A 25,041-nucleotide genomic window follows, 5' to 3' on the forward strand; every position below is an offset into this window, starting at 1 on the left:
GGAATGGGTTTATTCAGGAATAGCAGAGAATTGCAATTTGGGACAAGGCTATGGCAAAACCATAGGCAAGTTCAATAAGTGAAAAGGAACATTATTTTATGGAGAAGTAGGAAGCGGGGAGGGTTTGTTCTGAATGAGCGTCCACTGGAGAAGAGCCAGAGGTCAGGATGGTGATGATTTTCTGCACTTGATCTTAGCCAAAAGGCCGAGAAGCGATGGTGGTGATGATTTTCTGATGATTCTCTGCCAGTGGTTCTTTTGGTGGCCCCTTCCTGTAGTCGCGTGGGGAGGCACAGCTGCTCCTCCAGCCTCCCCGTCTAGCACCCAGGCACACTTCAGAAAGTTTCCCTTTATTAATTTCCACATTTCCCCCCTTTTGATCAAGACCTTTCTTTCTTCGAAAGCATCACTGATCAAGAGTCAGGTTTTCCGTGTTTAGGGTTGTTGTCTGTTGGTGCCAGAAAGGACTTTTCTGCCTGTCCGGTCCTACATCGGAGGGAAGGTGTGTGCCAGTTGGAAACCACCTGAGGGCACATCTGAGTCAGGTGGGCGGTCAGGAGGGAGAAAGGCCAGGTACCTCCCGTCTAAAGTCTACATCTTCTCAAGGTTGCAAATATCATTTCCTTAGTGAGCACATGGGTTTTATAAAAGTTCTTTTGACAGTTAACAAAATACGAAACTTAAAATAGCTACTCGAAACAGAAGAAGTGACATAACAGTCCCAAACTGTGTGAGGGTTCTAACCGACACTGTAGGTCTGCAGTCGCCAACTGAAGGTAGGTATTGGCACTTACTTCAATTTAGGGGAGAAAGTTCTTCCTGGGGCAGGGGTGGGGGGGCGCGAGGTGGGCACTGAGAGAACCCGGGACAACAGTCGGCTAAGTGTGTTGGGGAAAAACGAAGCAACAGCTTAACAAAAATAGCAAAACCTCAAAGATGCACTGAAACCGTACCGTTCTCTCGAAGAGCTGGAAACAACCCTCATCCGTAATACAGCCTGCGTGGTGCAAATTCACAGACTGAATTTGGGTAAGAATCCGGAGTAAGAGATTCGGTCAGGTGAAGGAGGGACTTTTGTGAACACGAACCTTCTTCCCCTTCAAAACAAGTGAGCGGGAAACCCGTTTGTCCCGGCGTCACGGTGCAGCTGCTCCCGCAGGGCCATAAACAAAAGGTTCCCCCGTCCCCGGGGTTTCGGAGACCCCCGCAGGGCACTGTCTTCCCCCAAAGGAAGGGAAAGGAGGAGACGGTGCACGGGCCTGCTCTGCACATCTCAGGAAAGCTGTTTCAGCGCGGAGGTCTTCACTTGCAGGTCGCCGGCTGGTGTGCGGGTCTCGTCAGGCTTGGGGCCTCTCTCCACCCGTCCGGTGGATCGGAGTATCTGACCTGGAGTTGGGAGGCACAAGGGCTGGTTAACAGATCCTGAGAGGGGCCTTCCTGGCAAGGTCGAAGCGTCTTTCTGGAGGTGTCTTTTCCGATAAACGATATGTCCAGGCCGCAAGATGTGGCGCTTCAGGCCATCTCCATCTCCCAGGAACTCCCTGTGCACACTGTTCTCTTGAAGCGTGGCTACTTTTAAAAACACTTTTTTTTAAAGATTCATTCATTTGAGAGAGAGTGGCGGGGGGAGGGGCAGAGGGAGAGAATCTCCAAGCTAACTTCCCCTGAGCTCCCCCACCCCGCTGCAGGGCTCGACCTCACCACCAAAGAGACCACCTGAGCCGACACCAGGTTGGACGCTCAACCCATTGAGTCACCCAGGCAACACCAAAGCATGGTTACTTTTTTAAGGTTTTATTTATTTATTTGCAAGAGAGAGAGAACGTACAAGCAGGGAGAGAGGCAGGCAGAGGGAGAAGCAGGCTCTCTGTGGAGCAGACAGCCCAATGCCGAACTTGATCCCAGGACCCTGGGATCACGACCTGGGTGGAAGGCAGATGCTCACCCAGATGAGCCCCCCAGGCGTCCCGCATGGCTACTTTCAATAGAAGAAATTAGACCCAAAGAACAATATGGAAGTGGATGTCCTTTCATTAACTTGGGTCAGAGGCCGCAGGGGCCCAGAGCATCGGACGTCCTGGAAATCTCCACGGGTTGGAGTCTGGCAATTCCCCAGGGGGTGGATCTGAGGGTTAGAAGGACCAGCCGCAATGCTCTGGGCCCAGGTATTTGGAAGGTGTATGGACTTTGCCAGTTGAGGCTCACCAGTGCTGGTGGTGTGTGTGACTGGCTCGGGGACTGACGGGGGTGTGGGGGAGGACAGCGAAGGGCAGGCCTGCTGAAGCACCCAGCCAGTAAGAGTTCTCCGACCTCGAGGAAGTTTGAGGGGTTCCCTGGGTAGGGACAATCTTTCCTAACAGAATTTTAGTCACAGCAGCAGCACTGGCCTGTCCAGAAGAAAAAGCTTCAGTCGTGAGAAAACATAGGGGCTAGGAGCCATGGAAGCTGTAGGATCCCTTTGTGTGGACAGGTGGAGCAGAGGAGGGGCCCTTTCTGCGGCCTAATTATCTCAACGGTACTGGTTCGTGAACACTCATTTTGTCAGTAGGCCAGTGGCTTAATGGTTTATGCATAGGCTGTGGTGAGTAGTGGGTATTTTAGGGTTTCTGGGAGGGCTGGTTTGTTAATTGGTCCAACCAGACTTCTTTTTTTATCAAACCAGCTATTACCAGATTTTCCTTTTTTGGGGCCAGTTTTTTGGATACCTCTGGTTGGTATGCCAAAATTATCATTTGGGAGAACGTTGCTTGGGACCATGACAGAACAGAGGCTTGGCTATTGGTTTTTTCTTTTCTTTTCTTTCAATTTTCTTTTGAAGTCATCTCCACACCCAGTGTGGGGCTCGAACTCACAACCGGAGACCAAGAGTCCCACACTCCACTGGCCAAGCAGCATTTTGGCATAAGTATCAGCAGGATTATTACTCTGGCCTCCAGGGACTTTCTTCAAAGTCCCCAAAACTATGTCTTTATGATCTTTCCAAATAATAGGGTTAGGTTTGCATTTTCAGCAAAGCACACAGGGGTTGAGCCCTAAGAGAGACGTTTGGGACCCAGCTGTGACAGCAGCCAGCCAGTCCCAGGAAGCCTTGTAACTGGATCCAAATGTAGTCGTTGTTCTGAAATGAGGCCCCCTCAGTACTGTTACCGAGTTTGAGTAAACTGCAGCTTTCCTCCGGAGATTTTATGTCCTATTAAAGCTGATTTTTTTTTTTTTAAGATTTTATTTATTTATTTGACAGAGATCACAAGTAGGCAGAGAGTCAGGCAGAGAGAGAGGAGGCAGCAGGCTCCCTGCTGAGCAGAGAGCCCGATATGGGGCTTGATCCCAGGACCCTGAGATCATGACCTGAGCCGAAGGCAGCGGCTTAACCCACTGAGCCACCCAGGCGCCCCTAAAGCTAAAAGTTTTAACAGGCGGATGCCACCTCCTGCGCATGGAGAAAGGCAGACAGTGCGTCCCCTGCGCGTTGTAACCAGGTGTTGTCTACAGAAAGCTTGGTACCTCGACTCAGCTTCTGAGGTTGTGAACAGTGAGAAGGGCTCCGGAACCCTGGGGCATTTCTGTCCAGCTGAAGGCCAAGCCATACTGGCCTAGCTCACCTACTGAAATCCTGGAAGATGCACCCCACAGGTCCCCTATGAGGAGTTCGCTGTGGGCGGGAGCGCATGTCCTAGCACCTGGGGCGGGAACTGCAGGGTGCTGCTGGAGGACCTGGACAAAGCTCCACCCCCCCCACAGGCTGTCTCGCAGGTCAAATGGGCGTTACAGGGACTAGTGCAGGGAATAGCGAGGCTCTGAGCTTTGTAAGCCGGATGCCCTGAAGGGCTTCTAGAGTATTCTTTAATTCTGGGGAGAGGTCTTGAGGGTCTGTTTGCGACTCGATGGGAGGCTCATTGTCCATTCTGCGAAAATCAGCCAAGGACTTTGCCGATAAAGAGCAGGGCAGCGGATCCAGCGGGAACAAGCGAGCAGTGTACCCGGACGGGGCCCCGGCGCCGTCAGAGACAAGCACAGGGAAGATGCCGAGGGGCCGTGTACTGCCCCGGTCGGCTGCTTCGGGCGCAGTCAGTGCGCTCAGGGAGCGAGGCCCACGAGCAGGCTCCGCGGGGTTAAAAACACAACCGGCCGCGTCTCAGGAAGGGGGTCCCCCGACAGCACTGTGGTTTCGGGGCCCGCTTCTCAGCGGTGGCTCTCTAGAGCAGCGCAGGTCCGGCCGGGCAGTCCAGCTCTGAGAAGGGGACCTGGGCCAGGACAAGGCCTGGGGCGCCCGCACACCGCGCGCGCGGAGCTGGAAATCCGGGGGGAACTCACCCTCCAGCCCCGGGTCCGAGGCGGCCGCGGGCTCCGTGGGCTCCGGGGCGCCCGCACCTGTCCTCGCGGCCGCCCGCAGCCCGTGGGGGTCCGCGCCGGGGTCCACCGCAGGCCCGGCCAGCCACGGGGCCGGCACACGCGGTTCACTCGGGAGCAGGAGCCGTGCAGCCCGGGCCCAGCGAGCCGCGGCAGCGCCAGAGCAGGGAGCTGGGAGGGCCGGTCGTGGCAGAGAAGCGGGAGTCCAGGGCGCCCGGGTTTCTCCCTGCCGCAGCTGCAGGCCGGTGGGCTTCCCGGAGGAGACGCGGCGCACAGGCCCGCGGCACGCGCTCGGGCTGGGTCTGCGGCGGACGCGGCGATGACCGGGGTCCAGCTGCGGGCCCCGCTCCAGCCCCCACTCCTGGCGTGCGCGGTCCAGCCCAGCGAGCGCCCCCTCGGTCCGCCTTCACGCTCCCAAGCTCCGAAAACTCGCGAAACTGTGACCCCCACCCCCCCAGTCCAGCCCGCCGCGGGCCTCGCTCCCCTCCGCGGCCCCGGCCGCCAAGCCGGAAGTGCCCTGCCCGCCGCCCCGCCCTTCCGATGACGCAATTCCGGCGCGACCGCTCTAGATATCCTAAGCGGGCGCGGGGGCAGTGACGCGGCGGGCGCAGCTGGTGGTGGCGGGAGCGGGGGCTGCGCTCACGTTGCGGAGTGAGGCCTCGCCCGGGTACCCGCGCGCCGCCGCCCCCGCGCCGCCGCCCCCGCGCCGCCGCCCCCGCGCCGCCGCCCCCACGCCGTCGCCCCCGGCGGCGCGCAGCCCGGGCGGTCCCTCTCGGTCGCCGACGGAGCGTGCAGAGCGGGCCCCGTCCGCTGAGTACGGCCCTCGCGGTCTCCTCGGGCTTGTCCCGCTCCGTGACCCCGGAACGGGGAAGGCCGGGGGCCGGGACAGGCCGGCACGCTGCGGGCTGCTGCGGGCGGCGGGGCGGCGGGGCCGCGGGTGCTGAGCCTCCGGGTGCGGGTCTCGGGTCGCCCGGCTCTCAGCCCCGTGCGGTCCGCTCCCGCGTCTGCGTCCGCGAGGCCGCGGTGCCGCCCGGCCCGGTGCTTTTCCGCCTGCCGGGGGCCGGGCGCTGAGAGGGGTGGGCATGGCCAGCGTCCCGCAGCTGTTGGACGACCTGTGCGAGGCCCTCCTGCCGGCCGCGAAGGCTCCCCTGGGCCAGCGCGGCGCGAGCCGGCAGAGGGCAAAGCAGAGCCTCAAGAGGGTGGCCTACAGTGCCCTCTTCACGGGCCTCTTCCAAGACGAGACTCGGAGACTGCAGCCTGGTCTCGCGAAGCTCCCGGTGAAGAACAAGGTCCTCATGCTGTCCTTCGACTTGAGAGTGGGCGGTCTGGGCCCCGAGGCCGACCGTCTGGAGGAGCTGGTGGAGGAGCTCCTCGCCGCCCCTCGCGGCCCGCTGCTGGAGGTGGGGTCCGTTTTGGACCTCCTGGTGCAGCTGGCAGGGAGCGGCCCCCCTCAAGTGCTGCGGCGCAAGAGGGACTACTTCTGGAACAACAGGCATGTGGGGCGAAAGGTGCCCTACGGCGGCTACGACTGCTACGACCTGAGTGTGTGTGAGTTGGACGTCCAGTCCTTGATCTCCAGGGAGGAGTACTTATGTCAGGACATGATCCAGAAGGCGCTTCAGGTGATGGAGGCGGCCCCAGGCACCGGCCTGCCCACCACGGGGCTCTTCTCCTATGGGGATCCTTGCAGTGACAGGTTTGAGAGAGACACCCGGGTCTCGCTCTTCGGCGCCCTTGTGCACAGCCGCACATACGACATGGACGTGCGGCTGGACCTGCCCCCGGTGCCGGACAGTGCGGACCTCTTCGGACTGGCCATTAAGGTAGAGTGTGTGCTTTCCTGGGTCCAGCTCCTCCGCAGCTGGAAATGCCTCCCTTGACCTCCCCTTGGTCATGCTAAACGTAGCGTAACCCTCGAGTCCCTGTCACTTGGTGGCCGAGCTGTGGCGAGGCAGGGCTGCTGGCCTGGGCTTCACCTGGGTGGGCGGGGACCCCGCTGCAGCGCCTGCAGACTCTGCGCTCTAGGGTTGCTGTTTACATTTGATTGCAAGGAAGTAGCCACACACAGCGGAGCCCTCCTACCGTGTGCGCCGCACTGTGTTCTTCCTCCACCTGTAGCCTGGGGTATTTCCTACTTAGTAAATCACTGTGGGTCTTCGTGGTTTGCGGCTTTATAAATGTTGCTGAAACATTCCAGGGCTATCATTACTCACTGATTCCCTTACTATGAAAAATTCTCGCTATAACACACTAAATTTTTCTGTTTACTGTGATTTTTTAAATTTTTTTTAATTTTTAAATAATATAAAGAATTTACTTACTTTTATCTGAGAGAGAACGCACACGAGCATGGGGCAGTGGCAGGCAGTGGGAGAAGCAGGCTCCATGCTGAGCAGGGAGCCCGACATGGGCTCGATCCCAGGACCCTGGGGAGTTCGGCAGATGCCTAATGGACTGAATGCCCCAGATGCCCCTACTATGATTTTTGTGTGCTGGGTTCCCCAAAATGGATTTTCCAATCAGAGCCATTTCTTGAAAAATTCCATTTTAAGTTATATTGATGCCTTTATGTGTCCTATGCAACTGGAAATTGATCATCTTACTTGATCTCTTAAAACACTCGGTGGGAGTAAAAACATTGTGTAGTAGCTACGTGCTTGGCAAAAGTAGAGGAAACATTCTGCTGGGTGTTTCTTGGGGGGAGTCCAGGAATTCTGACCACACTTGGGTGAAATTTAGACCCAAAAGCTTATATGATGTTTCCTTCTCTCCTGTGGTCTCCAGGTTCCTCAGAGTGTGGATCAGTCTGATGATGAAGGGTTCCAGTCGGCATCTAATTTGACTCCTGACTCCCAGTCTGAACCAGGCATGACTCCAGACATCGACCTGTGGGACGCTGTGCTCACCTACGAGGCCAGCAAGCGGAGGTGCTGGGAGCAAGTTGGATGGTACTTGAGCCTTTGCCCCTAATCACAGCCCTTCGCCCCCACAGGATGTGAGCATGGCCTTTACTCAGGAGAGCTCAGGCCATTGTTTGTAGAGCAGCTATGATGGGATTAAGAACCGGGAAGTTTCAGTCAGGCTCGTGTGTGGCCTGACCTGGGTCCCAGGACATGAGAGAGATGCTGAGGGACGGACTTGCAGGCTTCAGAGAGGTTTATCAGAGAGTCCGTTGGCAGCGGAGTGATGTGCTACGGCGAGGGCCCCCAGTCGGAGCTGTGGAGGGCAGCCCGCAGGCTGAGCAGTCAGGGGCAGGCGCAGTCTTCACATCGAGGACTGACCCTGGTGCTCTCTGGTGGACAAGTTCGGTCATCACAGTGCTCCCCTGGGCCTACCCAGGTCCAGAGGCCTCTGCGCAGAGGACTCTCAGAGTCTATAAGGCGCTGGTGTCGCTCAGAAGCTCCCAGACTGGGGCTGGAGGACACATATTTCCCACTATCTGCTCCTGGGACCCTCTTGCCCTATCTCATGTGCTGGTAGTTCTGTGGAAGACCACTTTGGGGAGCACGGGATGGAAGAGGCAGGGTTAGCAGGGGTACAGTGCCTTTGGAGCAGCAGGGTCTCCTGAGGATGGACACGTGCCAGGGTGTAGACAAGTACCAGTCATGTTCGGGCACCGCTCCTGCTGGCGAGGTCATCTACCCTCCCCTACCGCCCTCCCGCAGTGGGTTCCTCTGCAGTGGATGGCCAGCTGCCTGCTTCTCTCCGCACCACTGGTGGAGGTTGCCTTGTCTTTCGTGTCCTGCAACTTTCTGTCTGGTGTACAAAGCAAGTCTAGCCATCCCGCTTGCCGCTAACCCCTCACGTGTCTCAAAAGCGGGCCAACAAGTTAGCACTTTCTTTTGTAAATACTTGCTCAGTGGTGTTTCATTCATTAGTTCCTGCTTCTCAGGTAACTGTTGAGGAGATAGGGTCGCTCACCAGACCTCTGTCCTTGCCTCTCCTCACCTCCCCCAAGCATCATCCTCTGCCTGCTCTGGTGCGAACCTGATCCCACAGGGCCCTGAGCCAGGAGGCTTTCTGTTCTAGATCCTTTGGCAGATCTTTTGAACTTGTTTCAGTTTAAACCCAGTCATCCGCTGGTTTCCTACCATGATCTCTGGCTAGTGAGCAGTTGGGGAAGCTGCTGCCCTCCGCAGCCCAAGCTGCCTGTGCGCCCTCAGCCCTAGGACCGTAAACTCTATCCTCCGAGAGCCTGGAGGACCCCTCTCGCTGCTTCAGCCTGAGCACCCACGGAGGTCTGAAGGCCGCCCTGCCTGCTGCCGGCCTTCCCTGCCGTTTCTCTGTGGCTCTGCTCATTCTGCGGGGGCGGGGGGGTTGGTCTCATTATGTTCACGGCTGAGTTCTCCGTGGGGACAAGGGGAGTTTGGTGTTTTCCTTCATGGGATTTTCTGCCTTCGCTCTGTTCTCAGAGGGTGCACGCGTGGCCTTAGTGGTGCTCGTGCTGACCCTGGAAGAGCGGGCGCAGGAGCCGCTGGGCTGAGAGATAGGACGGCACCTGAGGCGTCCGCCTGCCCTCCGCGACTCCCTTGAGGAACCTCAGAAGGACTTTGGAACCCGAGAGGCCTTTCCTCATGCTTTTCTCTCCCGAGGGAGTGAGGGCAGATGTCCGTGGTCTGGCCACGGCCCACTTGCCAACCTGGACGCCTTGGAACTGGCCTGTCTGTCCCCCGCAGCCCTCCTTCATCCTCCACACAGTCGGTGCTGCCCTCCAGAGCCGAGAGCCGAGCACATCGTTGCTCTGCCTGCGACACCGTGGCTGCCCGGGTCTGCAGCGAGGGCCAGTCCTCCCGCGAAGTCCTCCCCGCGGCCCCTCAGCTCCGCTCACACTGACTCTTTCCTCTTCTTGCTGCTCCCAGGGCCTCTTGGAGCCCCGCCCTGCCCTGGGATCCCAGTCGGTGCTTCCTCCGTGAGGCTGGGCCTGTCCTCGCCGCCCCCTGCACTCACAGACTTGCTGGATGAGGGGAAGGGGGATTGACAAGCGTTGTCAATTAAAAAGGAGTTTTGGGTTTTTTTTTAAGATTTTATTTATTTGCGAGAGAGGGACAGCTGGGGTGCTCAGTCAGTTAAGAGACTGCCTTTGGCTCAGGTCGTGATTGCAGGGGCCTGGGATCGAGCCCCACATCGGGGGGTCCCTGCTCAGCGGGGAGCCTGCTTCCCTGCCCCCCCAATCCCCGCTCCCCCTGTTTCTTTTCTCTCTTTCTATCTCTCAAATAAATAAAAATTAAAAAAAAAAAGGTTTTGTTTATCTGCGAGAGAGAGCAGGAGCAGGGGAGGGGCCGACGGAGAAGCAGACTCTGCTAAGCACGGAGCCTGATGCAGGACTTGATCAATGTGGGGCTTGATCCTAGGACCCCAAGATCATGACCTGAACAGAAGGCAGGCGCTTCACCGCATGAACCCCGTAGGTGCCTCAGAAGGGTTTTTGGTTTAATAGGTTCTGAGATGTATTGTTCTTGTATCTTGTGTCTCATGCCTGTTGGGGATATACACGTGCTGGTGGTCAGACGTGTGTCTTGATGTTAGACTGTCCTCAAGCTTGGAGCTGTTACCCCTTCAGGAAGTGACTTTTGTCTTTGAAGAATAAATGATACTCTTTGGAGATGCTAGACCTAAAAATAAGGTTTTTGTTTTTTGTTTTGTGCAGAGGAAGGGAAAGGAGCTGGTTAGGTATTAAAAATGAGAAGAAAAGTTTTACTTACTTATTTTTTATTTTTTTAAAGATTTTATTTATTTATTTGACAGAGATCACAAGTGGGCAGAGAGGCAGGGAGAGAGGAGGAAGCAGGCTCCCTGCCAAACAGAAAGCCTGAGGAGGGGCTCGATCCCAGAACCCTGAGACCTTGATCGGAGCCGAAGGCAGAGACTTAACCCACTGAGCCCCCCGGGTGCCCCAGAAGAAAAGTTTTAAAAAGGCTTGTGTTCCCTAAGCTCCCCTTATTAAAAAATTAGTTTTTCAGTGGATTTTAAAAAACAGCTCTTTTAAGTTTTTCAGTATGGGTTGATGCTTTTCAAAGGAATATTGAAAAAGTGATACTGGTTTTTTGGGCTGCTTTTGAGTGATGTGGCTGTGAGTTCCTAACACAGCACCATGTGGAGGCAGAGCCCCCGGAGGTGTGCTGGGAGACGCCTGCAAGGCCCGGCAGGCATGTTCCATCCGAAAATTTGTGAGACTTTTTGTTTCTTGAAACTGAATCAAGGTGGGGCGCCTGGGTGGCTCAGTGGGTTAAGCCGCTGCCTTCGGCTCAGGTCATGATCTCAGAGTCCTGGGATCGAGTCCCGCATCGGGCTCTCTGCTCGGCAGAGAGCCTGCTTCCCTCTCTCTCTCTGGCTGCCTCTCTGTCTACTTGTGATTTCTCTCTGTCAAATTAATAAATAAAATCTTTAAAAAAAAAAAAAAAGAAAAAAGAAAAAGAAACTGAATCAAGGAAAGCTCAGCAGGACGTCTGGAGGGGGGCGGGGCTCTCACAGCCGCTCCTGAGCTCCCAGGATGGGCTGGGGCTGGGAGTCCCTGCTGGGGCCGCGCCGGCCGGGAGCTCCCCCTGCTGGCCGCCTGGTGCTGTCCCGGGACGCAGGAGCGGTCAGTGCACTTAGCATAAAGTTTGCCCTCATGCTTATTTGGCATGTACAGTTTTGTATGTGGCTTCTTTAACTTAGTGTAATGTCTTCGAGGTTCAGCAGGTGTTAGTGTCCATTTTAGGCCTGAATCATCGTCCACTTTATGGACAGGCCATGCGTTGCTCACCCACTTGTCCGTCTGTGGACGCCTGGGCTGCTGCTGCCTTGGGCTGTTGTGAATCGTGCTGCTGTGGACGCTGTGTGGTGGTCATGCTGAGGACCGGCGTGTGGCCCTGGACACTGGGCAGGCGGGGGCGCTTCCTGCTGCTTCTGGTCTTAGTCCCTCTCCCCAGGCTTCTCTGTATGCGGATGAGGTGTCCGTGTCGCTCCGTCCGCTCAGTGCCCCCTCCTCTGTCTCCCACAGCCCCCCCGGCCACAGAGAGGAGCCCTACCTCACCGAGGCCGGCAGGGACGCCTTCGACAGGTTCTGCAGGCTCCGCCACGGGGAGCTGCAGGTGCTTGGCGGGGGTCTGCTGCAGGCCCCACAGCTTGTCCTGGTCAAGGAGTGTGAGCTGGTGAAGGATGCGCTGAACGTCCTGATCGGAGTCGCGTCGGCCACATTTCCCCTCTGCCAGGTGAGCCAGCGCTGGCGTGCGGGGACAGCCCCGGCTCCATTGGACAGCCCGCCGTCGGCTGGGCACTGTGCGGGGCAGAGGGGAGCCCAGTGCAGTAAGTGGGCGGCTGGATGCCAGCCTCAGCGGTGGGCGGGGGGGGGATGCCGCAGGTGGCCAGGGAAGCTGGCTCCATGGCCTGCCTGGAGGACGTGGCCATGGTCTTCTCGTTTCAGTTCTAAAAAGTACTCGTTGATGAGCGTCCTTCTAGAACTGAACAAAAGTGAGACGTTTATGCTATTGGTGGAGCCATAGAAATGTGCTCCCCGTTTCCCTGACCATCCTCGAGAGGCACCGAGTGGCCCTCGGAGCCTTCCTTGTGCTTGGCGGGGCGTACATTCGGCCCCGGGGAGCACCTGCCGTGCAGGAAGGGGCCTGCGGTTCGGACACAGTCGCTGGCTTTACTCAGTGCTGCGGCTTCTCTCCTGGCGGTGGGGGGACTGGGCTCCTTCTGAGCAGCAGCGGCTGTTCTTCCACAAAGTGAACGAGTGCACTCGCGAGCCCGAAGCCTTTCCTGCGCGCTCTGCGGCCTCCTCTGGGGTCAGCAGCCGCCTCTCTAGCTCTTCAGCATCGTGACCAAGTGGCTGTTCTCAAACTCGAGTATGTGCTCAGTGCGCGTCCTGGGGGTTGCCCCGGAGACATGAGGTCCTGCCTCAGGTGACTGACGGGGGTGCTGGCGTGAGGGCCACCCTCTGGAGACTTTCTAGAATGCCGTTTTGAGGCCTTGTACGAATGACCTTACTGCGAAGCAACCCCCTCCCTTTTCTTTTCAGTTTCAGTAAAATACACATAAGAGAAAATTTACCATCTTAATCACTTTTTTTGGGTAAGATGTATTCATTTTGAGAGAGAGTGCACGTGTGGGTGTGCTTGTGAGGTCGAGGGAATGACTCCTCACGAGTGTCGAGCCCATCGTGGGCCCCGAGCTCACGATCCTGAGATTAGGACCTGAGCTGACACTGGGAGTTGGACGCCTGACTGCCAGCGCCACCCAGGTGCCCCCCACGGTTTTTTTTTTTTTAAACCAATTTTAAGTATGCTGTTCAGTGGCATTGGCTACATTCCCAGTGTTGTGTCATCCTCACCCTCCCAACCTGAACTTCCCAAACTCTGACCCCACCACATACTCTCCCCCTGCAGCCCCCTCCCCGGCCCCACTGTCTGCTCTGAGTCTGACCACTCGGGTGCCTCCGGGAAGTGGGGCCAGACAGGATTTGTCCTTCTGTGTCTTGCTGGTTTCACTTGGCACCGTGTCCTCGGGGCTCCCCAGTCATGGCAGGTGTCCGCTGCTCCTTCCTCCTCTCTCTGTTTTTTAAGGTTTTCTTTTTTTATTTGACAGAGCGCGAGATCACAAGTAGGCAGAGAGGCAGGCAGAGGGGCAGGGGAAGCAGGCTCCCCGCTGAGCAGAGAGCCCGATGCGGGACTCCATCCCAGGCCCCTGGGACCATGACCCGAGCCGAAGGCAGAGGCTTTAACCCTCTGAGCCACCCAGGTGCCGCTGCCACTGCCACTGCTGTTTTAAATGGAAATGGTGAAAGCCGACATTCCGGCCTCCTGTGTCCTAGGGGACAGTCTTGTGGTCTTTTACTGTGGAGCATGGCGCTAACCGTGGGCTGTCACCCGTGGGTTTTATCTTGAATGTGCTGGAATCTGTCAAATGCTTTCTCTGCACCAGTTAAGGTAACGCTATTGTTTCTTCATTCTATTGTGGTTTATAGCGTTATTGTTTTGTTTCTTTCCACTTCTGCAGTGAGTATTTACTGGTAGCCGAGCTGTGGCGCAGGACCCCAGGGTGGGAGAGGGATCGAGGACAGAGGGCAGGGGTGCGGCCGGGTCCCGCCTTCCCAGGAAACAGCCTCTTGCCTGGTGGTCGTCCCAGGCTGACACCCAGGATGTGGCGCTGGGGGACGCATACAGGTGCTGGTACCGTTCGCGCACGGAGCTGTCTCCCCTGTTAGTGGTCATGAAGTCCTGGAAGTTCTTGGTTTCGGTCTTGATGTCTTCTGCCGTGGTGCTGAAGCAGCTCGCAGACCAGCGTGACCGTCGGTGAAGGCCAGACTGATTGATTCCTGGGTGCCGAGCTGCCCTTTCTTAATATGCCGCAGGGTTTGACTTGTTAGTAGTTTCTTTTTCACATTTATTTATTCATTTTTGGGCGGGTGGCCAGGGAAGCTGGAGAATCTCAAGCAGACTCCATGTCCAGGCTGGTGCCTGTGGGGCTCCTCTGAGACCGTGACCTGAGCCGAAACCAGGAGTCAGACGCTTCACCAACTGAGCCACAGGCGCCCCGATTTGTTAGTATTTTGTCAGAGATTCTTACATTTATGTTCATAAGAGATGTTGGCCTATAGTTTTTTGTTCTTATAGTGTCTTTATCTTGCTTTGGAATCAGGGCAATACTGGCCTCTTAGAATTGGGAAGTAATCCCCCCTTTTGGGTTTTGGAAGAGTTTGAGAACAATTGGTGTTAGTTCTTCAATTGTTTGGTAGAATTCACTGATAACGCCATCAGGTCCTGAGTTCTTCTTTTTTGGGAGGGTTTTTTTGTTTGCTTAAATTTTTCTTTAAATTGCAATAAAACACACAAAACATTTATCATCTTTTTTTTTTTAAGATTTTATTTATCCATTTGACAGAGATCACAAGTAGGCAGAGAGGCCGGCAGAGAGAGAGGGGGAAGCAGGCTCCCCGCTGAGCAGAGAGCCCAATGTGGGGCTCGATCCCAAGACCCTGGGACCATGACCTGAGCCGAAGGCAGAGGATTTAACCCACTGAGCCACCCAGGCGCCCCAGAACATTTATCATCTTAACGTGTTGGGAGGTGTTGTGTCTGTTGGAGCCTGTGGCTAGAGCTGCGTCGGCTGGGATGTCTGGGGCTGTCTGTCGGCCTGCCCGGCAGGCAGTGATGCAGAACATGCTCTGCCACAGCCCTGCAGTGCCCTGCGAGCTGAGTGACCAGATCCGGTGCCTGCGCCGTGTTCCCCTGTGCCCTTTCCCGCAGTGGGCGTCACATTCTGACATGCACTCTGCAGTGTGGTCCGTGCGAAATCCTGCTTTGTTTCTGCAGGCGTAGCTTCTGTTGCTGAGTGGGGGACAGTCGGGCTCTGCCTGGTGGCTGTCTGCTCTCTGCTCTCGGTGCTTCCCGTCTGTGCGGCGTGGTTTTGGGGACACTGCGCTGTGCTGAGGGGGTGGAGGGGGACAGTGATACCATGTCGGGCTCTGGGTGCCTGACTCAGTAGCCTCTGTTCTGCCCTGTCCAGCCGGCCCAGACCTTCACGGTGAAGCGAGGTGTCCACGTGTCCGGAGCCTCTCCCGAGAGCGTCAGCAGCCTCCTCGCCGAGGTGGCCGTGTGCGGGACGCACTACGCACGTCTGAGCCAGTTCTCTCTGCAGCCTGTGCTGGACTCCTCGTGTGGCAAGGGCCTCGTGTTCCAGGTGTGGCCCTCCGCCTTGTGGCTGTCCCAGACCTTCCCTGGAGCCACAGAATTCTACCCCAGGACCACTTTTTGTTTCCTTAGCAATGTCTAAAAGCTGACAGTCACTCTCTGGGAACAGGATCCCCGGGATGATGTCACTTACCTGCAGACCTGGGGAGAAAGGCCATGGGACAGAGGTGCCCCCAGCATTCGGGGCCGTGGCAGTACGGGGTGGGCGTGCACTGCCTGTCCCCTGCTCGGCCCTCAGGGAGTCGCACCGTGTCCTCCCTTATTTGGGACATTGGGGTTCTGGGCCCTGGGGCTGAGCCATCTCTTCTGGAGAACCTTGCAGTCGGTCCATATGCTGGGTAGAGCACCCCCAGCCCTGGGACAGCAGGTGTGGGCTGCGGGGAGGGACAGGCCTCCAGACGCGGCTGGAGCTTTGGGAAAACAGAACAGCAGAGGGAGGCTGAGCAGAGGAGACAGCGGGGGCACTTTGAGCCCCTTCACTTTGGGGCCCAGTGGCATTGCCTTTGGCCGACCTGATGAGGTCAGGTGTGAGACGCACGGGGCAGCTGGTGGAAGCTAGTAGGGAACTGACGGCGACGGGAGGGCCCGCCGTGTGGGGTGGGGGACATGGCTGGTGGGTGACCTGACTTTTGTTCCGGAGCCTTCCACGCAGACCTCCCGTGGAGGCGGAGGCTGAGGTAGGGCGCTGTGGCTGTGGACGCAGCCCCGGACACACGTGTGGTCGAGATCCCAGTGGTTCAGAACTCCCCCTGGGACCCCCAGTTCCAAGTTTCTTGGTGTAGCTGGTCTGGGCCCTGGGATTTCGTGAAGGGTCCTTGCTTCCAGCTGGGCGGGGGTCCCTGGGCACGACCCAGACATGGCCGTTCCACAGATGATGGAGCCCCAGGGCTTTTCCTCCCACTCCGGTGGTGTCCTCCGCATTCTGCGTGCCGCAGCGGTGTCCCTGCGTGCGGCCGCCCTGCCTCCAGCCCCCTCTCCCTGCAGGCCTTCACCAGCGGCCTGAGGAGGTACCTGCGGTACTACCGGGCCTGCGTCCTCTCCACGCCGCCCACCCTGAGCCTCCTCACCATTGGCTTTCTCTTCAAGAAACTGGGCCGGCAGCTCAGGTGAGCCCCGGCGGGGGCCGCTCTGGGGCTTGCGGGGCTGCAAAGGGCTGGTGAGAACAGGGGCCCTTGCCCCCGACGGGCTCCCCGGGTGCTGTGTGCTGAGTATCTGTCGGTGGCCTTCCGTGGCAGGCCCTGTCTGGGGTTGGGGGCTCCTGCCTGAAAGGCACCCAGGGTCCCCACAGTCCTGGCCCCTGGCGCTCACGGGCCAGTGGGTAAACAGCGGGCGGAGTGGTGTGGAGGGTGCCCTTGGGAGAAGGGAGCCTGGGGCCTGGGGGTGCTGGGGAGGGAGGTTCAGTGGGAGAGGACACCTCACGGGCAGAGGGGCTAGTGGCGGGGTGTGGGGGGGGGCAGGCGCACAGTGCTGTCTCGTGGACGTGGACTGCAGCAGGGCAGAGGCCGAGGGGTCTGGGCAGGGTCAGCCCAGTCCGCGAGTGAGAGGAGATGTCACTGGGCGGGACGCGGTGGGGTGCGACAGGTGCAGGGGAAGGGTCACAGACTCAGGGTGGCTCTGAGTCTTGTCCGAGCCTGAGAAGGGGGTGGGGGTGCACGGGGTGTGCAGGGAGGGGCCGGGCAGGAGGCTCTGGTCTGGAGTCCCCGTCCTCAGTGAAGGCAGGCATAGATGTGCCTGGGGGACATTCTGCTCCGGTGTCCCTGGTCCTGGGGGTGCGGTGCGTCTGCCCACCTGGTTTCATGCAGCCTCTGCATCTAGGTACCTGGCCGAGCTCTGTGGCGTGGGCGCTGCGCTCCCAGGTAGCAGCAGCGGGGAGCCCGGGGCCGCCTTCCCCACCGTGAGTTCTGGTTCTTCCCGAGGGGCGGCTGAGCGGTGGGGCTGCGGCTAGGCGTCAGGGGTGTGTGGTGAGCGCCCCAAACTTCCCCTTGCTGTCTCCAGGGGGTGAAGCTGCTCTCCTACCTGTATCAGGAAGCTCTGGATAACTGCAGCAACGAACACTACCCCGTGCTCCTGTCCCTGCTGAAGACCAGCTGTGAGCCCTACACGAGGTGGGGCCCGCGCAGACCGTGAACCCCACGCAGTGTACCCTGTGCACTCCGCATACCCTGAGCAGACAGCGTATCCCGCGCAGACCACGAGCCCTGAGCAGACTGCGAACCCCGCGCAGACTGTGTACCCTGTGCACCCCACGTACCCCACGCAGACCGCCTACCCCGCGCAGACCGCGTACCCACCGCAGATGTACAACAGCAGTCTGTTGTCGCACACCTGCTAGTGGTGGAGGTTGTGTGGGAGGAGGGGAGAGCTGCGTGGGGAGGCAGGAGGGGGTTGGGCTGTGGCCTCGGTCAGAATACACATGTGGCTGCCATGACCCTTCACTGTGCGCCCATCCGCTGTGGCAGGTTCATCCACGACTGGGTGTACAGCGGCGTCTTCAGAGATGTCTGCGGCGAGTTCATGATCCAGGTGAACCATGAGTACTTGGGCTTCAGAGGTAGGCGGCTGCTGGTGGCTGGGCTGGGCCTCTGCCATCATGTGGCTCAGGGCCAGTGCTCGACCCCGGCCGGCCGTGTGTCCTGTCTCCAATTCAGATAAGTTTTACTGGACCCACGGCTACGTGCTCATTTCCAAAGAGGTGGAGGACTGCGTGCCCGTGTTCTTGAAGCACATCGCCCACGACGTGTATGTCTGCGGGAAGACCATCAACTTGCTGAAAGTCTGCTGCCCCCAGGTGAGGGGGGCCGCCCTCCTGTCCCTTCCTCTGTAGTTTGTGGTCAGTCTCATTTTCCCCTGAATGTCACAGCAGCTTTGTCGAGTCTCTGGGAGCTTGTCCAGAGATAAGAGAAGCAGAGGCGTTTCGGAGCCGGGGGCGGCTCCTTCTCTCCTCCCCCTCTCTCCATGCGGGAGACTGTCCCGGTGGGACAGGTACGGGCTGCTTCCCCAGGAGGGTGGACCTGGTTTAGGGAGTCATGTCTTCGTGGCTTAGTGGGTTGGGGAGAAGGGTTTGTCAGGCTCCCAGGAGGAGTCCTGGCAGCGGCCCACGTGTTGTCCCTGGGGCGAAGAGCTGTGGAGCGGGGTGCAGGCGGGCTGCCCAGGATGGGGCTGGGAGGAGGCCTGTGGCTCATGAGGTCTTCCTGTGCTGGGCTGAGAACAGACCGAAGCTGCAGGACATGGGGAGGGGCAGATGCTGGGGAGTGCACAGGCCGGGGCTCCCTGGGGAGGGAGCGGGTCTGGGGGGTGGCTAGCTGTGGGATGGGGTCTGTTCTGTCTGGGCTGAGCTCAAGGCCTCTGCCCAGGCCTGTAGCCCACACTCGTCCAGTGAGGGAGGCCAAGGAGAGGTCTTTGTGGCTTCTGGAGGGTCGTTGGTGGGAGGCAGCCATGGCCTGGGCAGAGACCGCACACAACCTGGAGTGTCCTGGAGGTGGCCCTAGGGTGAATGAACATGTCTGAGAAAGGGAGCTGTCCCTGTCCCCCAGGCCACCAGGAACCGAGGCAGAGCTGGGCACGGGTCTGCGTGTCACTGGCTCACCTCAGCTCTTCCCTCTTGGTAGCATTACCTCTGCTGCTCTGATGTCCCCGTCCCTCGGATCTCGGTGATCTTCTCCCCTGAGGAGCTGAAGGAGGTCGAGAAAGACTGTGCCATCTATGTGGGGCGGATGGAGAGGGTGGCACGCCACAGCTCTATCAGCAAGGAGGAGAAGGTGCTGGGCGCCGTGGGACCTCCCTCCCCTCTGAGGGTCTCGGGCTGATGGGGAGGCTGCCCCTGGTGTTCTGTGTCTGAGTAGGGTTATCTGGGTGGGGGACGCCCGGGCAGGGGCTGTCCTTTTCTCTCTGGGGCTGGCTGGGTGGTAGACAGGCCCAGTCCTGGGCAGCAGGACCAGAGGTTCCCGCACCCGGAGGACTCTGAGCGCCTCTCCTGTTCCGAAGGGACTGGTATTCCAGGGCCTGAGCTTCGAGTGTTTCGCGTGCCCGGGGCGGGGGGGGGGGCGCGGTTTGATGGCAAGCCGCTTCTGGCCTGTCCTCCATCCCTGTGGAGAAGCCCGCCTCGAGCCCCTGCTCTCCTCCGGGTGGGTGCACGCAGGCGGGGGGTCCCGGCCCAGATTGCTCGGGGTGGTGGGGGCCTGTTGACTGCTGAGGCTTGTGGAGCCAGGGTGCCGTCCCTGGAGGGGCCTGCGCGGGGTCTGAGCAGCCCCTGCTCGGAGGCCATCCTAGAGCGGGGGACAGAGAATTTGGATGTGTTGACAGACGGTCTTTCTCAGGAATTACGAATGGAAATTGCAAAGCAAGAATTGATTGTCCAGGCTCGGGAAGCAGCATCCAGAGTCCTGCGAGCCCTCAGTGGTGCGTGCGGCTCGGGTCACCCTCCGTGGCTCTGGGGCTGCCCGCGCAGGCACCTCACCATACCGCACCCCCATCTCCACACAGATCGGCAGACCTCGGAACGCATGGCCTTGGACGCCCGGAAGCGAGAACAGTTTCAGAGGCTGAAGGAGCAGTTTGTGCAGGACCAGGAGGTAGGCAGTGCGGCTGCCGGGGTTGGGGCCCGCGCGGGCCGCGTGTGGTGCCTCGTGCAGGGGCGCCGGGGGAGGGGGCCCGTGGGGTCCAGCTCTGACCCGCCGGGCCGCGTGTGGTGCCTCGTGCAGCGGCGCCGGGCAGCCCGGCAGGAGGCCCTGGATGACGACGTCGGCCCCGCGCGAGAGCTCTGCGACAGGGAGAGGCGGCTGAGGGTCCTGGAGGAGCAGCTGGAGAAGAAGGCGAGGTAGGCGGCCGCAGGCGAGGTGGCCGCTCGGGGCTGTCCTGGCGGGATCTCGAGACGGTCGTCTTTGCATCTTGAAGATTCTCAAGTGTGTGTGAAGAGTGGGGGTCCGAGCTCCCGCGTGCGCCTGGGCGGAGGGCTTCGGGCAGCTCCGCCACACTCCGTGCGCTCCCCTGTCCTTGCGGCGGGGTCGTGCGGACTGGAGCCCAGACAGGGCATGCGCGGTGGGTCTGTCTCTCCTACTTGCCTGTCTCTTGTTTGTTCTCAAGGTCAACAACACCCAACCCTTTTTTCATTTTTAAGCCTGTGGTGAGCCGGACGCTACACGGACGGGGCACTTGTCCAGCCCGGTGTCCAGGAGGCTGTCTCGTGGGGCCTTTAGCTTGCCCTGCCCTCCCTTGCGCCTCCTGTAACCCGGCAGCAGAGCCGGCCTCTCCCAGGGGCACCTTTCTGGGGGGCTGTCTCTTCCTGCCTCTTCTCTCAGGACCACAGTCGTCCTGACCTTAGATACTGTTCACGGAGCACGTGTCGTGTGCGTGCGTGCGCGCGCCTGGGCACATGTGTGCCTGTGTGCGTGTGGGGTGGATGTTCTTCTGTTGTCGATGGGAGACAGCAGAGTGTAGGGCGGTGTTCCTGGTCTGGGGCATCCGCATGGGAATGAGCCAGTCCAGGTCTGACCCTGTTCCCTGCTGCTAAAAGGACCAGGATGGCTGGGAGTAACGTGCGGGGAGAGCGGCCAGGGAAGCCGATGCGGCGTTTGCCTTATGCTCTCTGTACCCTTTGGCACTTGTCTTCAGTTCAGCAGAATAGGAAGGTACCCCTCGTATGGGGGGCCTGGCAGCCCTGGGCCTCCTGCCTGTCCTCTTGCTTCCGACCATGTAGCGGCTCATTCTGGTATTTGCTCAGCAGATGTCAGCTGAGCCCTGGCTAGGTGCCTGTCCTCCAGGGTCCTGGTCTGGTGGGCAGAAACACCTGTCCAGCGAGGCCCCTGCAGGTGCAGTAGGGGGCCCCACCGGGGACCAGTTGCTGGCCTGGGAAGGTGCCGAGGGCCTCTGCCGTGGAGAGCCACCCTAGCCCGTGGGGTACCAGCTGGACAGTGTCGGGTGGCCACGGCAGCTGGGTATCTCTGGGTGTGGCTTTAGGCAGGCGCTGGTTGACCATTATAGCAAGTTGTCGGCAGAAGCAGCTCGCCGAGAGCAGAAGGCGCTGTGGAAGATCCAGAGGCACCGACTGGCAAGTGCACGGCTTCGTTTCCTCGTAGAAGATCAGAAGCACATTCAGGTATTGCTGCTTTCGGATGGGAGCTTTTCCCCTGGGCTTTGGCGGTCTCGGAGCCCCTGAGTGCTTGCGGACCTGGGCTCTGGGAAAGGATTGGCAACTCTGCCAAGGGACGTCGGGACTGGGAGGAGGCCGTGCTGGCGCCGGACAGTGGGCAGCGCAGGGTGCTCTCTGTAGGCCCAGGCTCTTCTCGTCTTCGTGCTGTGGCCCGTTGGGGCAGCTGGGAGCCGTGGCTTCCGTGTGTTGGGTGCTGAGGGTTAGGGTTGGGTGGTGCAGGGCTAGGTGCTCACCACCGCTTCCCGAGTTTCAGGGGATGCTGAAGGACGTGTCCGAAGGGAAGGCCCCGGAGCCACTGGCCGTCCTCCCGGCCGCCGGCTCCCAGGTGAGGAGCCGGGGGTGGGCTTTGGGCGCAGAGCATGGGGTTGGCAACTGGATGCCTCATGTCTGCACTGGCCTGTTCCAGCACTTACCGGCTCCATGAGCTTTGGTGCTGGTTGCAGAACCGAGCTTCAGAGACTGACACCCACTTGTGTTTCAGACTTTGTCTTCGGGCCATGAGCACCCTGCCGGCGGCAGCAGCTCCGACTCCAGGTGTGCAGAGCCGCAGCATGTGGCTGCCTGGGACTGGCTGAACTCGCGGACGCCGGAGCAAGTCAGGCCGCCAGCTGCAGGGGCCCACGGCTCAGCGCCAGGATCTGAGCTGCAGCCGGGGTCAGGGGACAGGCCGGGGCCGTTCTCTGAGGGCCTCAGCATCCAAGACTTCCTGCCCAGAGCCCAGGAGGCCGAGCCGCCTGCGCATGCTGGCGTGACCCCTGTCCTGGAGGAGGCGTTACAAACCATCGGCTCCGACCTGCCTCCCTCGGCTCCATCCGATGTGGTGGCCACAGGGCCTGCTGGGACACAGGAGTATGATTTCAGAACCATCCTGAGGCCCGCTGTAGCCCCCTTGGCTTCCCCAGGGTCCCTGCAGACTATAGGAGGTGGCTCGAGCAATGAGGGGCAGCAGCTATGGCGGGACAGTGTCCCACAGCCAGGGAACACAGGTGTCCCAGATAGACACGTGGCTCTGCTTCACCCCCACCCCGCTGGGCACACCGTCCCCCAGGAGGGGAGCAGTCAGGCCATGGAGCAGCTCCTTGAGCATGTATCAGAAGGCAGCGTTCCCATAGGCGGCTGTACTTCTGGGATGGCCCCCTCCCGACCGCGGTGGAACGTCCACGGACACGTGTCTGACGCCAGCATCAAGGTGGGGGAGAACGTGTGGGATGTGGCCCCCTCCCGACCGCGGTGGAACGTCCACGGACACGTGTCTGATGCCAACATCAAGGTGGGGGAGAACGTGTGGGATGTGGCCCCCTCCCGACCGCGGTGGAACGTCCATGGACACGTGTCTCAGTCCCACGTGGCACTGAGTGCACTTTCTGGGGAAGGCCAGCCCGATATGCCCAGGCCCTGCCAGAGCCTCACTGACCAGGTGTCCCGGTCAGGCCTCAGTCTGGGAGCACAGAGCCCCGTCTGTGAGCACGAGCCACAGATGCCTACAGAAACGGCCTCAGACAGCGACTCTGCTCAGGTGGCTGGTTCCAGTGGTGGGGAGCCACATGGCCTCCAGGCTTTGCCGTCCGCAGCGGCTCTATCTGGGGACCTGGGTGATGGTATCCCCGAAGAGCCAGGTCAGTGGGACCCCTACAGCTCTCCTATCACTGGTGGTACCTGTGGGCCCAGGAGGGGTCTGGGCAGGGAGTCTGCAGCCCTGGGGACTTGGGAGGTCCCACTGTGGAGGGGTACTTGGCCCTCATACTCTTCCTGCCCCACTTACGTTGCTCAGGACCGGTACCGAGTAGGGACACGGAGAACCTCTCTCCAAATCACCCTCTAAGCTCACAGGTGAGGACAGATGGGGTTAGGGGTCTGGCCTGCCAGGATTGGGCTGTACGTAGGGGATCCCACTGTCCCTTTCCTTCCTAGGACGACGTGGCGGCCCAGAGCAGCCCCGGCCTTGGTGAGGAGGCGGCCGCGGCCCAGCGCTGGGACCGGGAGCAGGCCTACCTAGCGGGTCTGGCAGAGCAGTACGGGCTGGAGCAGTACCCGGACAGCTACGAGGCCATGTGTGAGTGGCCGGTTGCGGTGGCGGGCAGGCGGGCAGGTGGAAGCCCAGCGTGTCCCGTGTGCTGAATGGCCATCTGCCGTCCTATAGCAGAGCCTCCTGCCGCCCACCTGCTGCACCATGGGCTTCCCCGGGCCTTCGCCCTCCCGGAGGACCCCCACGTCCGATCAGATGCAGATGAGACCGCGGTGCAGCTGAGCGAGCTGCTGCCGCTGCCGGTGCTCATGAAGCACTCCATCAGCGCCCCGCTGGCCGCTCAGTGAGTGCCCACCCCTGCCCTGCCCGCCCCGCCCGCCCCGTCCCCCGCCGCCCCTGACCCTGGGCCCCTCCCGCCAGCGTCTCGTTGGTGAACAAGGCCGCCGTGGACTACTTCTTCGTGGAGCTGCGGCTGGAGGCGCACTTCGAGGCGCTGCGGCACTTCCTGCTCATGGAGGACGGCGAGTTTGCACAGTCGCTCAGCGACCTGCTCTTTGAGAAGGTGACCGGGGGCGCGGCGTGGGCGTGGCCGCTGGCCTCGGTGCCGGGACTCCCTTGGGACTCCCTTGGGACGCCTGTGCCCTCTCCTGCCTCAGCTGGGGGCGGGCCAGACGCCCGGGGAGCTGCTCAACCCGCTGGTGCTCAACTCGGTGCTCAGCAAGGCCCTGCGGTGCAGCCTGCACGGCGACACGCCGCTCGCCGCCAACCTCTCCTTCGCCCTCAAGTTCCTGCCCGAGGCCTTCGCCCCCAACGCGCCGGACGTGCTGAGCTGCCTGGAGCTCAGGTACAAGGTCAGCAGGGCCGGGCCGAGTGGCGGTGGGTGGGGGGATCCCCGCAGGGGCGCGCTGAGCCGGCCTCGCCCGCAGGTCGACTGGCCCCTGAACGTGGTGCTCACCGAGGGCTGCCTGAGCAGGTACAGCGGCATCTTCTCCTTCCTGCTGCAGCTCAAGCTCATGATGTGGACGCTCAAGGACGTCTGCTTCCACCTGAAGCGCGCCGGTGAGGGCGGCCGGAGCCCGGCTTGTCCTGGGCGGCGCGCACACGCCTGACCCGCCCCCCCCCCCCCCCGCCCCTCCGCAGTGCTGCGGAGCCACGCGCGTGCACGTCTGACCCCCCCGCCCCTCCCCCCCAGCTCTGGTGAGCCGCGCGTGCACGTCTGACCCCCCCCCCCTCTGGTGAGCCGCGCGCGTGCACGTCTGACCCCCCCCGCCCCTCCCCCCCAGCTCTGGTGAGCCGCGCGTGCACGTCTGACCCCCCCCCCCGCTCTGGTGAGCCGCGCGCGTGCACGTCTGACCCCCCCCGCCCCTCCCCCCAGCTCTGGTGAGCCGCGCGGCCGGCTCCGTGCAGTTCCGCCAGCTGCAGCTCTTCAAGCACGAGATGCAGCACTTTGTCAAGGTCACGCAGGGCTACATCGCCAACCAGATCCTGCACGTCACCTGGTGCGAGTTCCGGGCCCGGCTGGCGCAGGTGGGCGACCTCGAGGACATCCAGCGCGCGCACGCCGAGTACCTGCACAAGGCCGTGTTCCGGTGAGCCGGGCGCCCGGGGCGCCTCTGCGCGTGCGCGTCCGGGGCCCCGGGCGCCCCTCACCGGCGGCCACGCGCTTCCCCAGGGGCCTGCTGACCGAGAAGGCCGCGCCGGTCATGAACGTCATCCACAGCATCTTCAGCCTCGTGCTCAAGTTCCGCAGCCAGCTCATCTCGCAGCCCTGGGTCCCCGCCGGCGGCCCCCGCGGCGCGCAGCACCCCAACTTCGCCCTCATGCAGCAGTCCTACAGCACCTTTAAGTACTACTCCCACTTCCTCTTTAAAGGTGACTGTCCCCCAGGGCCGGGAGGGCTTGGG

The 25,041-nt window shown here is 60.4% G+C and overlaps 1 protein-coding gene across 6 annotated transcripts in view; it reads left to right on the forward strand.

Annotated features, from left to right (window-relative positions):
* The first annotated feature begins 4,970 nt into the window (after positions 1-4,970).
* TUBGCP6 (tubulin gamma complex associated protein 6) overlaps positions 4,971-25,041 on the forward strand; it is a 30,362-nt gene continuing 10,291 nt past the window's right edge. For 3 of the 6 annotated variants that reach the window (XM_045087584.1, XM_045087582.1, XM_045087583.1), the window contains exons 1-24: positions 4,973-6,173; positions 7,135-7,298; positions 11,333-11,543; positions 14,839-15,012; positions 16,008-16,129; positions 16,839-16,917; positions 17,019-17,128; positions 17,483-17,574; positions 17,672-17,811; positions 18,632-18,781; positions 19,340-19,421; positions 19,506-19,594; positions 19,724-19,839; positions 20,979-21,117; positions 21,425-21,496; positions 21,653-22,787; positions 22,943-23,001; positions 23,083-23,224; positions 23,312-23,480; positions 23,558-23,699; positions 23,794-23,988; positions 24,064-24,196; positions 24,513-24,726; positions 24,810-25,009. In XM_045087584.1, coding sequence (XP_044943519.1) covers positions 5,433-6,173; positions 7,135-7,298; positions 11,333-11,543; positions 14,839-15,012; positions 16,008-16,129; positions 16,839-16,917; positions 17,019-17,128; positions 17,483-17,574; positions 17,672-17,811; positions 18,632-18,781; positions 19,340-19,421; positions 19,506-19,594; positions 19,724-19,839; positions 20,979-21,117; positions 21,425-21,496; positions 21,653-22,787; positions 22,943-23,001; positions 23,083-23,224; positions 23,312-23,480; positions 23,558-23,699; positions 23,794-23,988; positions 24,064-24,196; positions 24,513-24,726; positions 24,810-25,009 — 4,870 coding nt within the window. In that variant the 5' untranslated portion in view covers positions 4,973-5,432. Of the gene's footprint in view, positions 6,174-7,134; positions 7,299-11,332; positions 11,544-14,838; positions 15,013-16,007; positions 16,130-16,838; positions 16,918-17,018; positions 17,129-17,482; positions 17,575-17,671; positions 17,812-18,631; positions 18,782-19,339; positions 19,422-19,505; positions 19,595-19,723; positions 19,840-20,978; positions 21,118-21,424; positions 21,497-21,652; positions 22,788-22,942; positions 23,002-23,082; positions 23,225-23,311; positions 23,481-23,557; positions 23,700-23,793; positions 23,989-24,063; positions 24,197-24,512; positions 24,727-24,809; positions 25,010-25,041 lie in introns of those variants that run through there. The other 3 variants (XM_045087585.1, XM_045087587.1, XM_045087586.1) reach the window with 3 other exon arrangements.

The sequence above is a fragment of the Mustela putorius genome, unplaced genomic scaffold (genome assembly GCF_011764305.1).
Source record: "Mustela putorius furo isolate JIRA1106 unplaced genomic scaffold, ASM1176430v1.1 tig00001419_pilon_pilon_pilon, whole genome shotgun sequence".
NCBI lineage: Eukaryota > Metazoa > Chordata > Mammalia > Carnivora > Mustelidae > Mustela > Mustela putorius.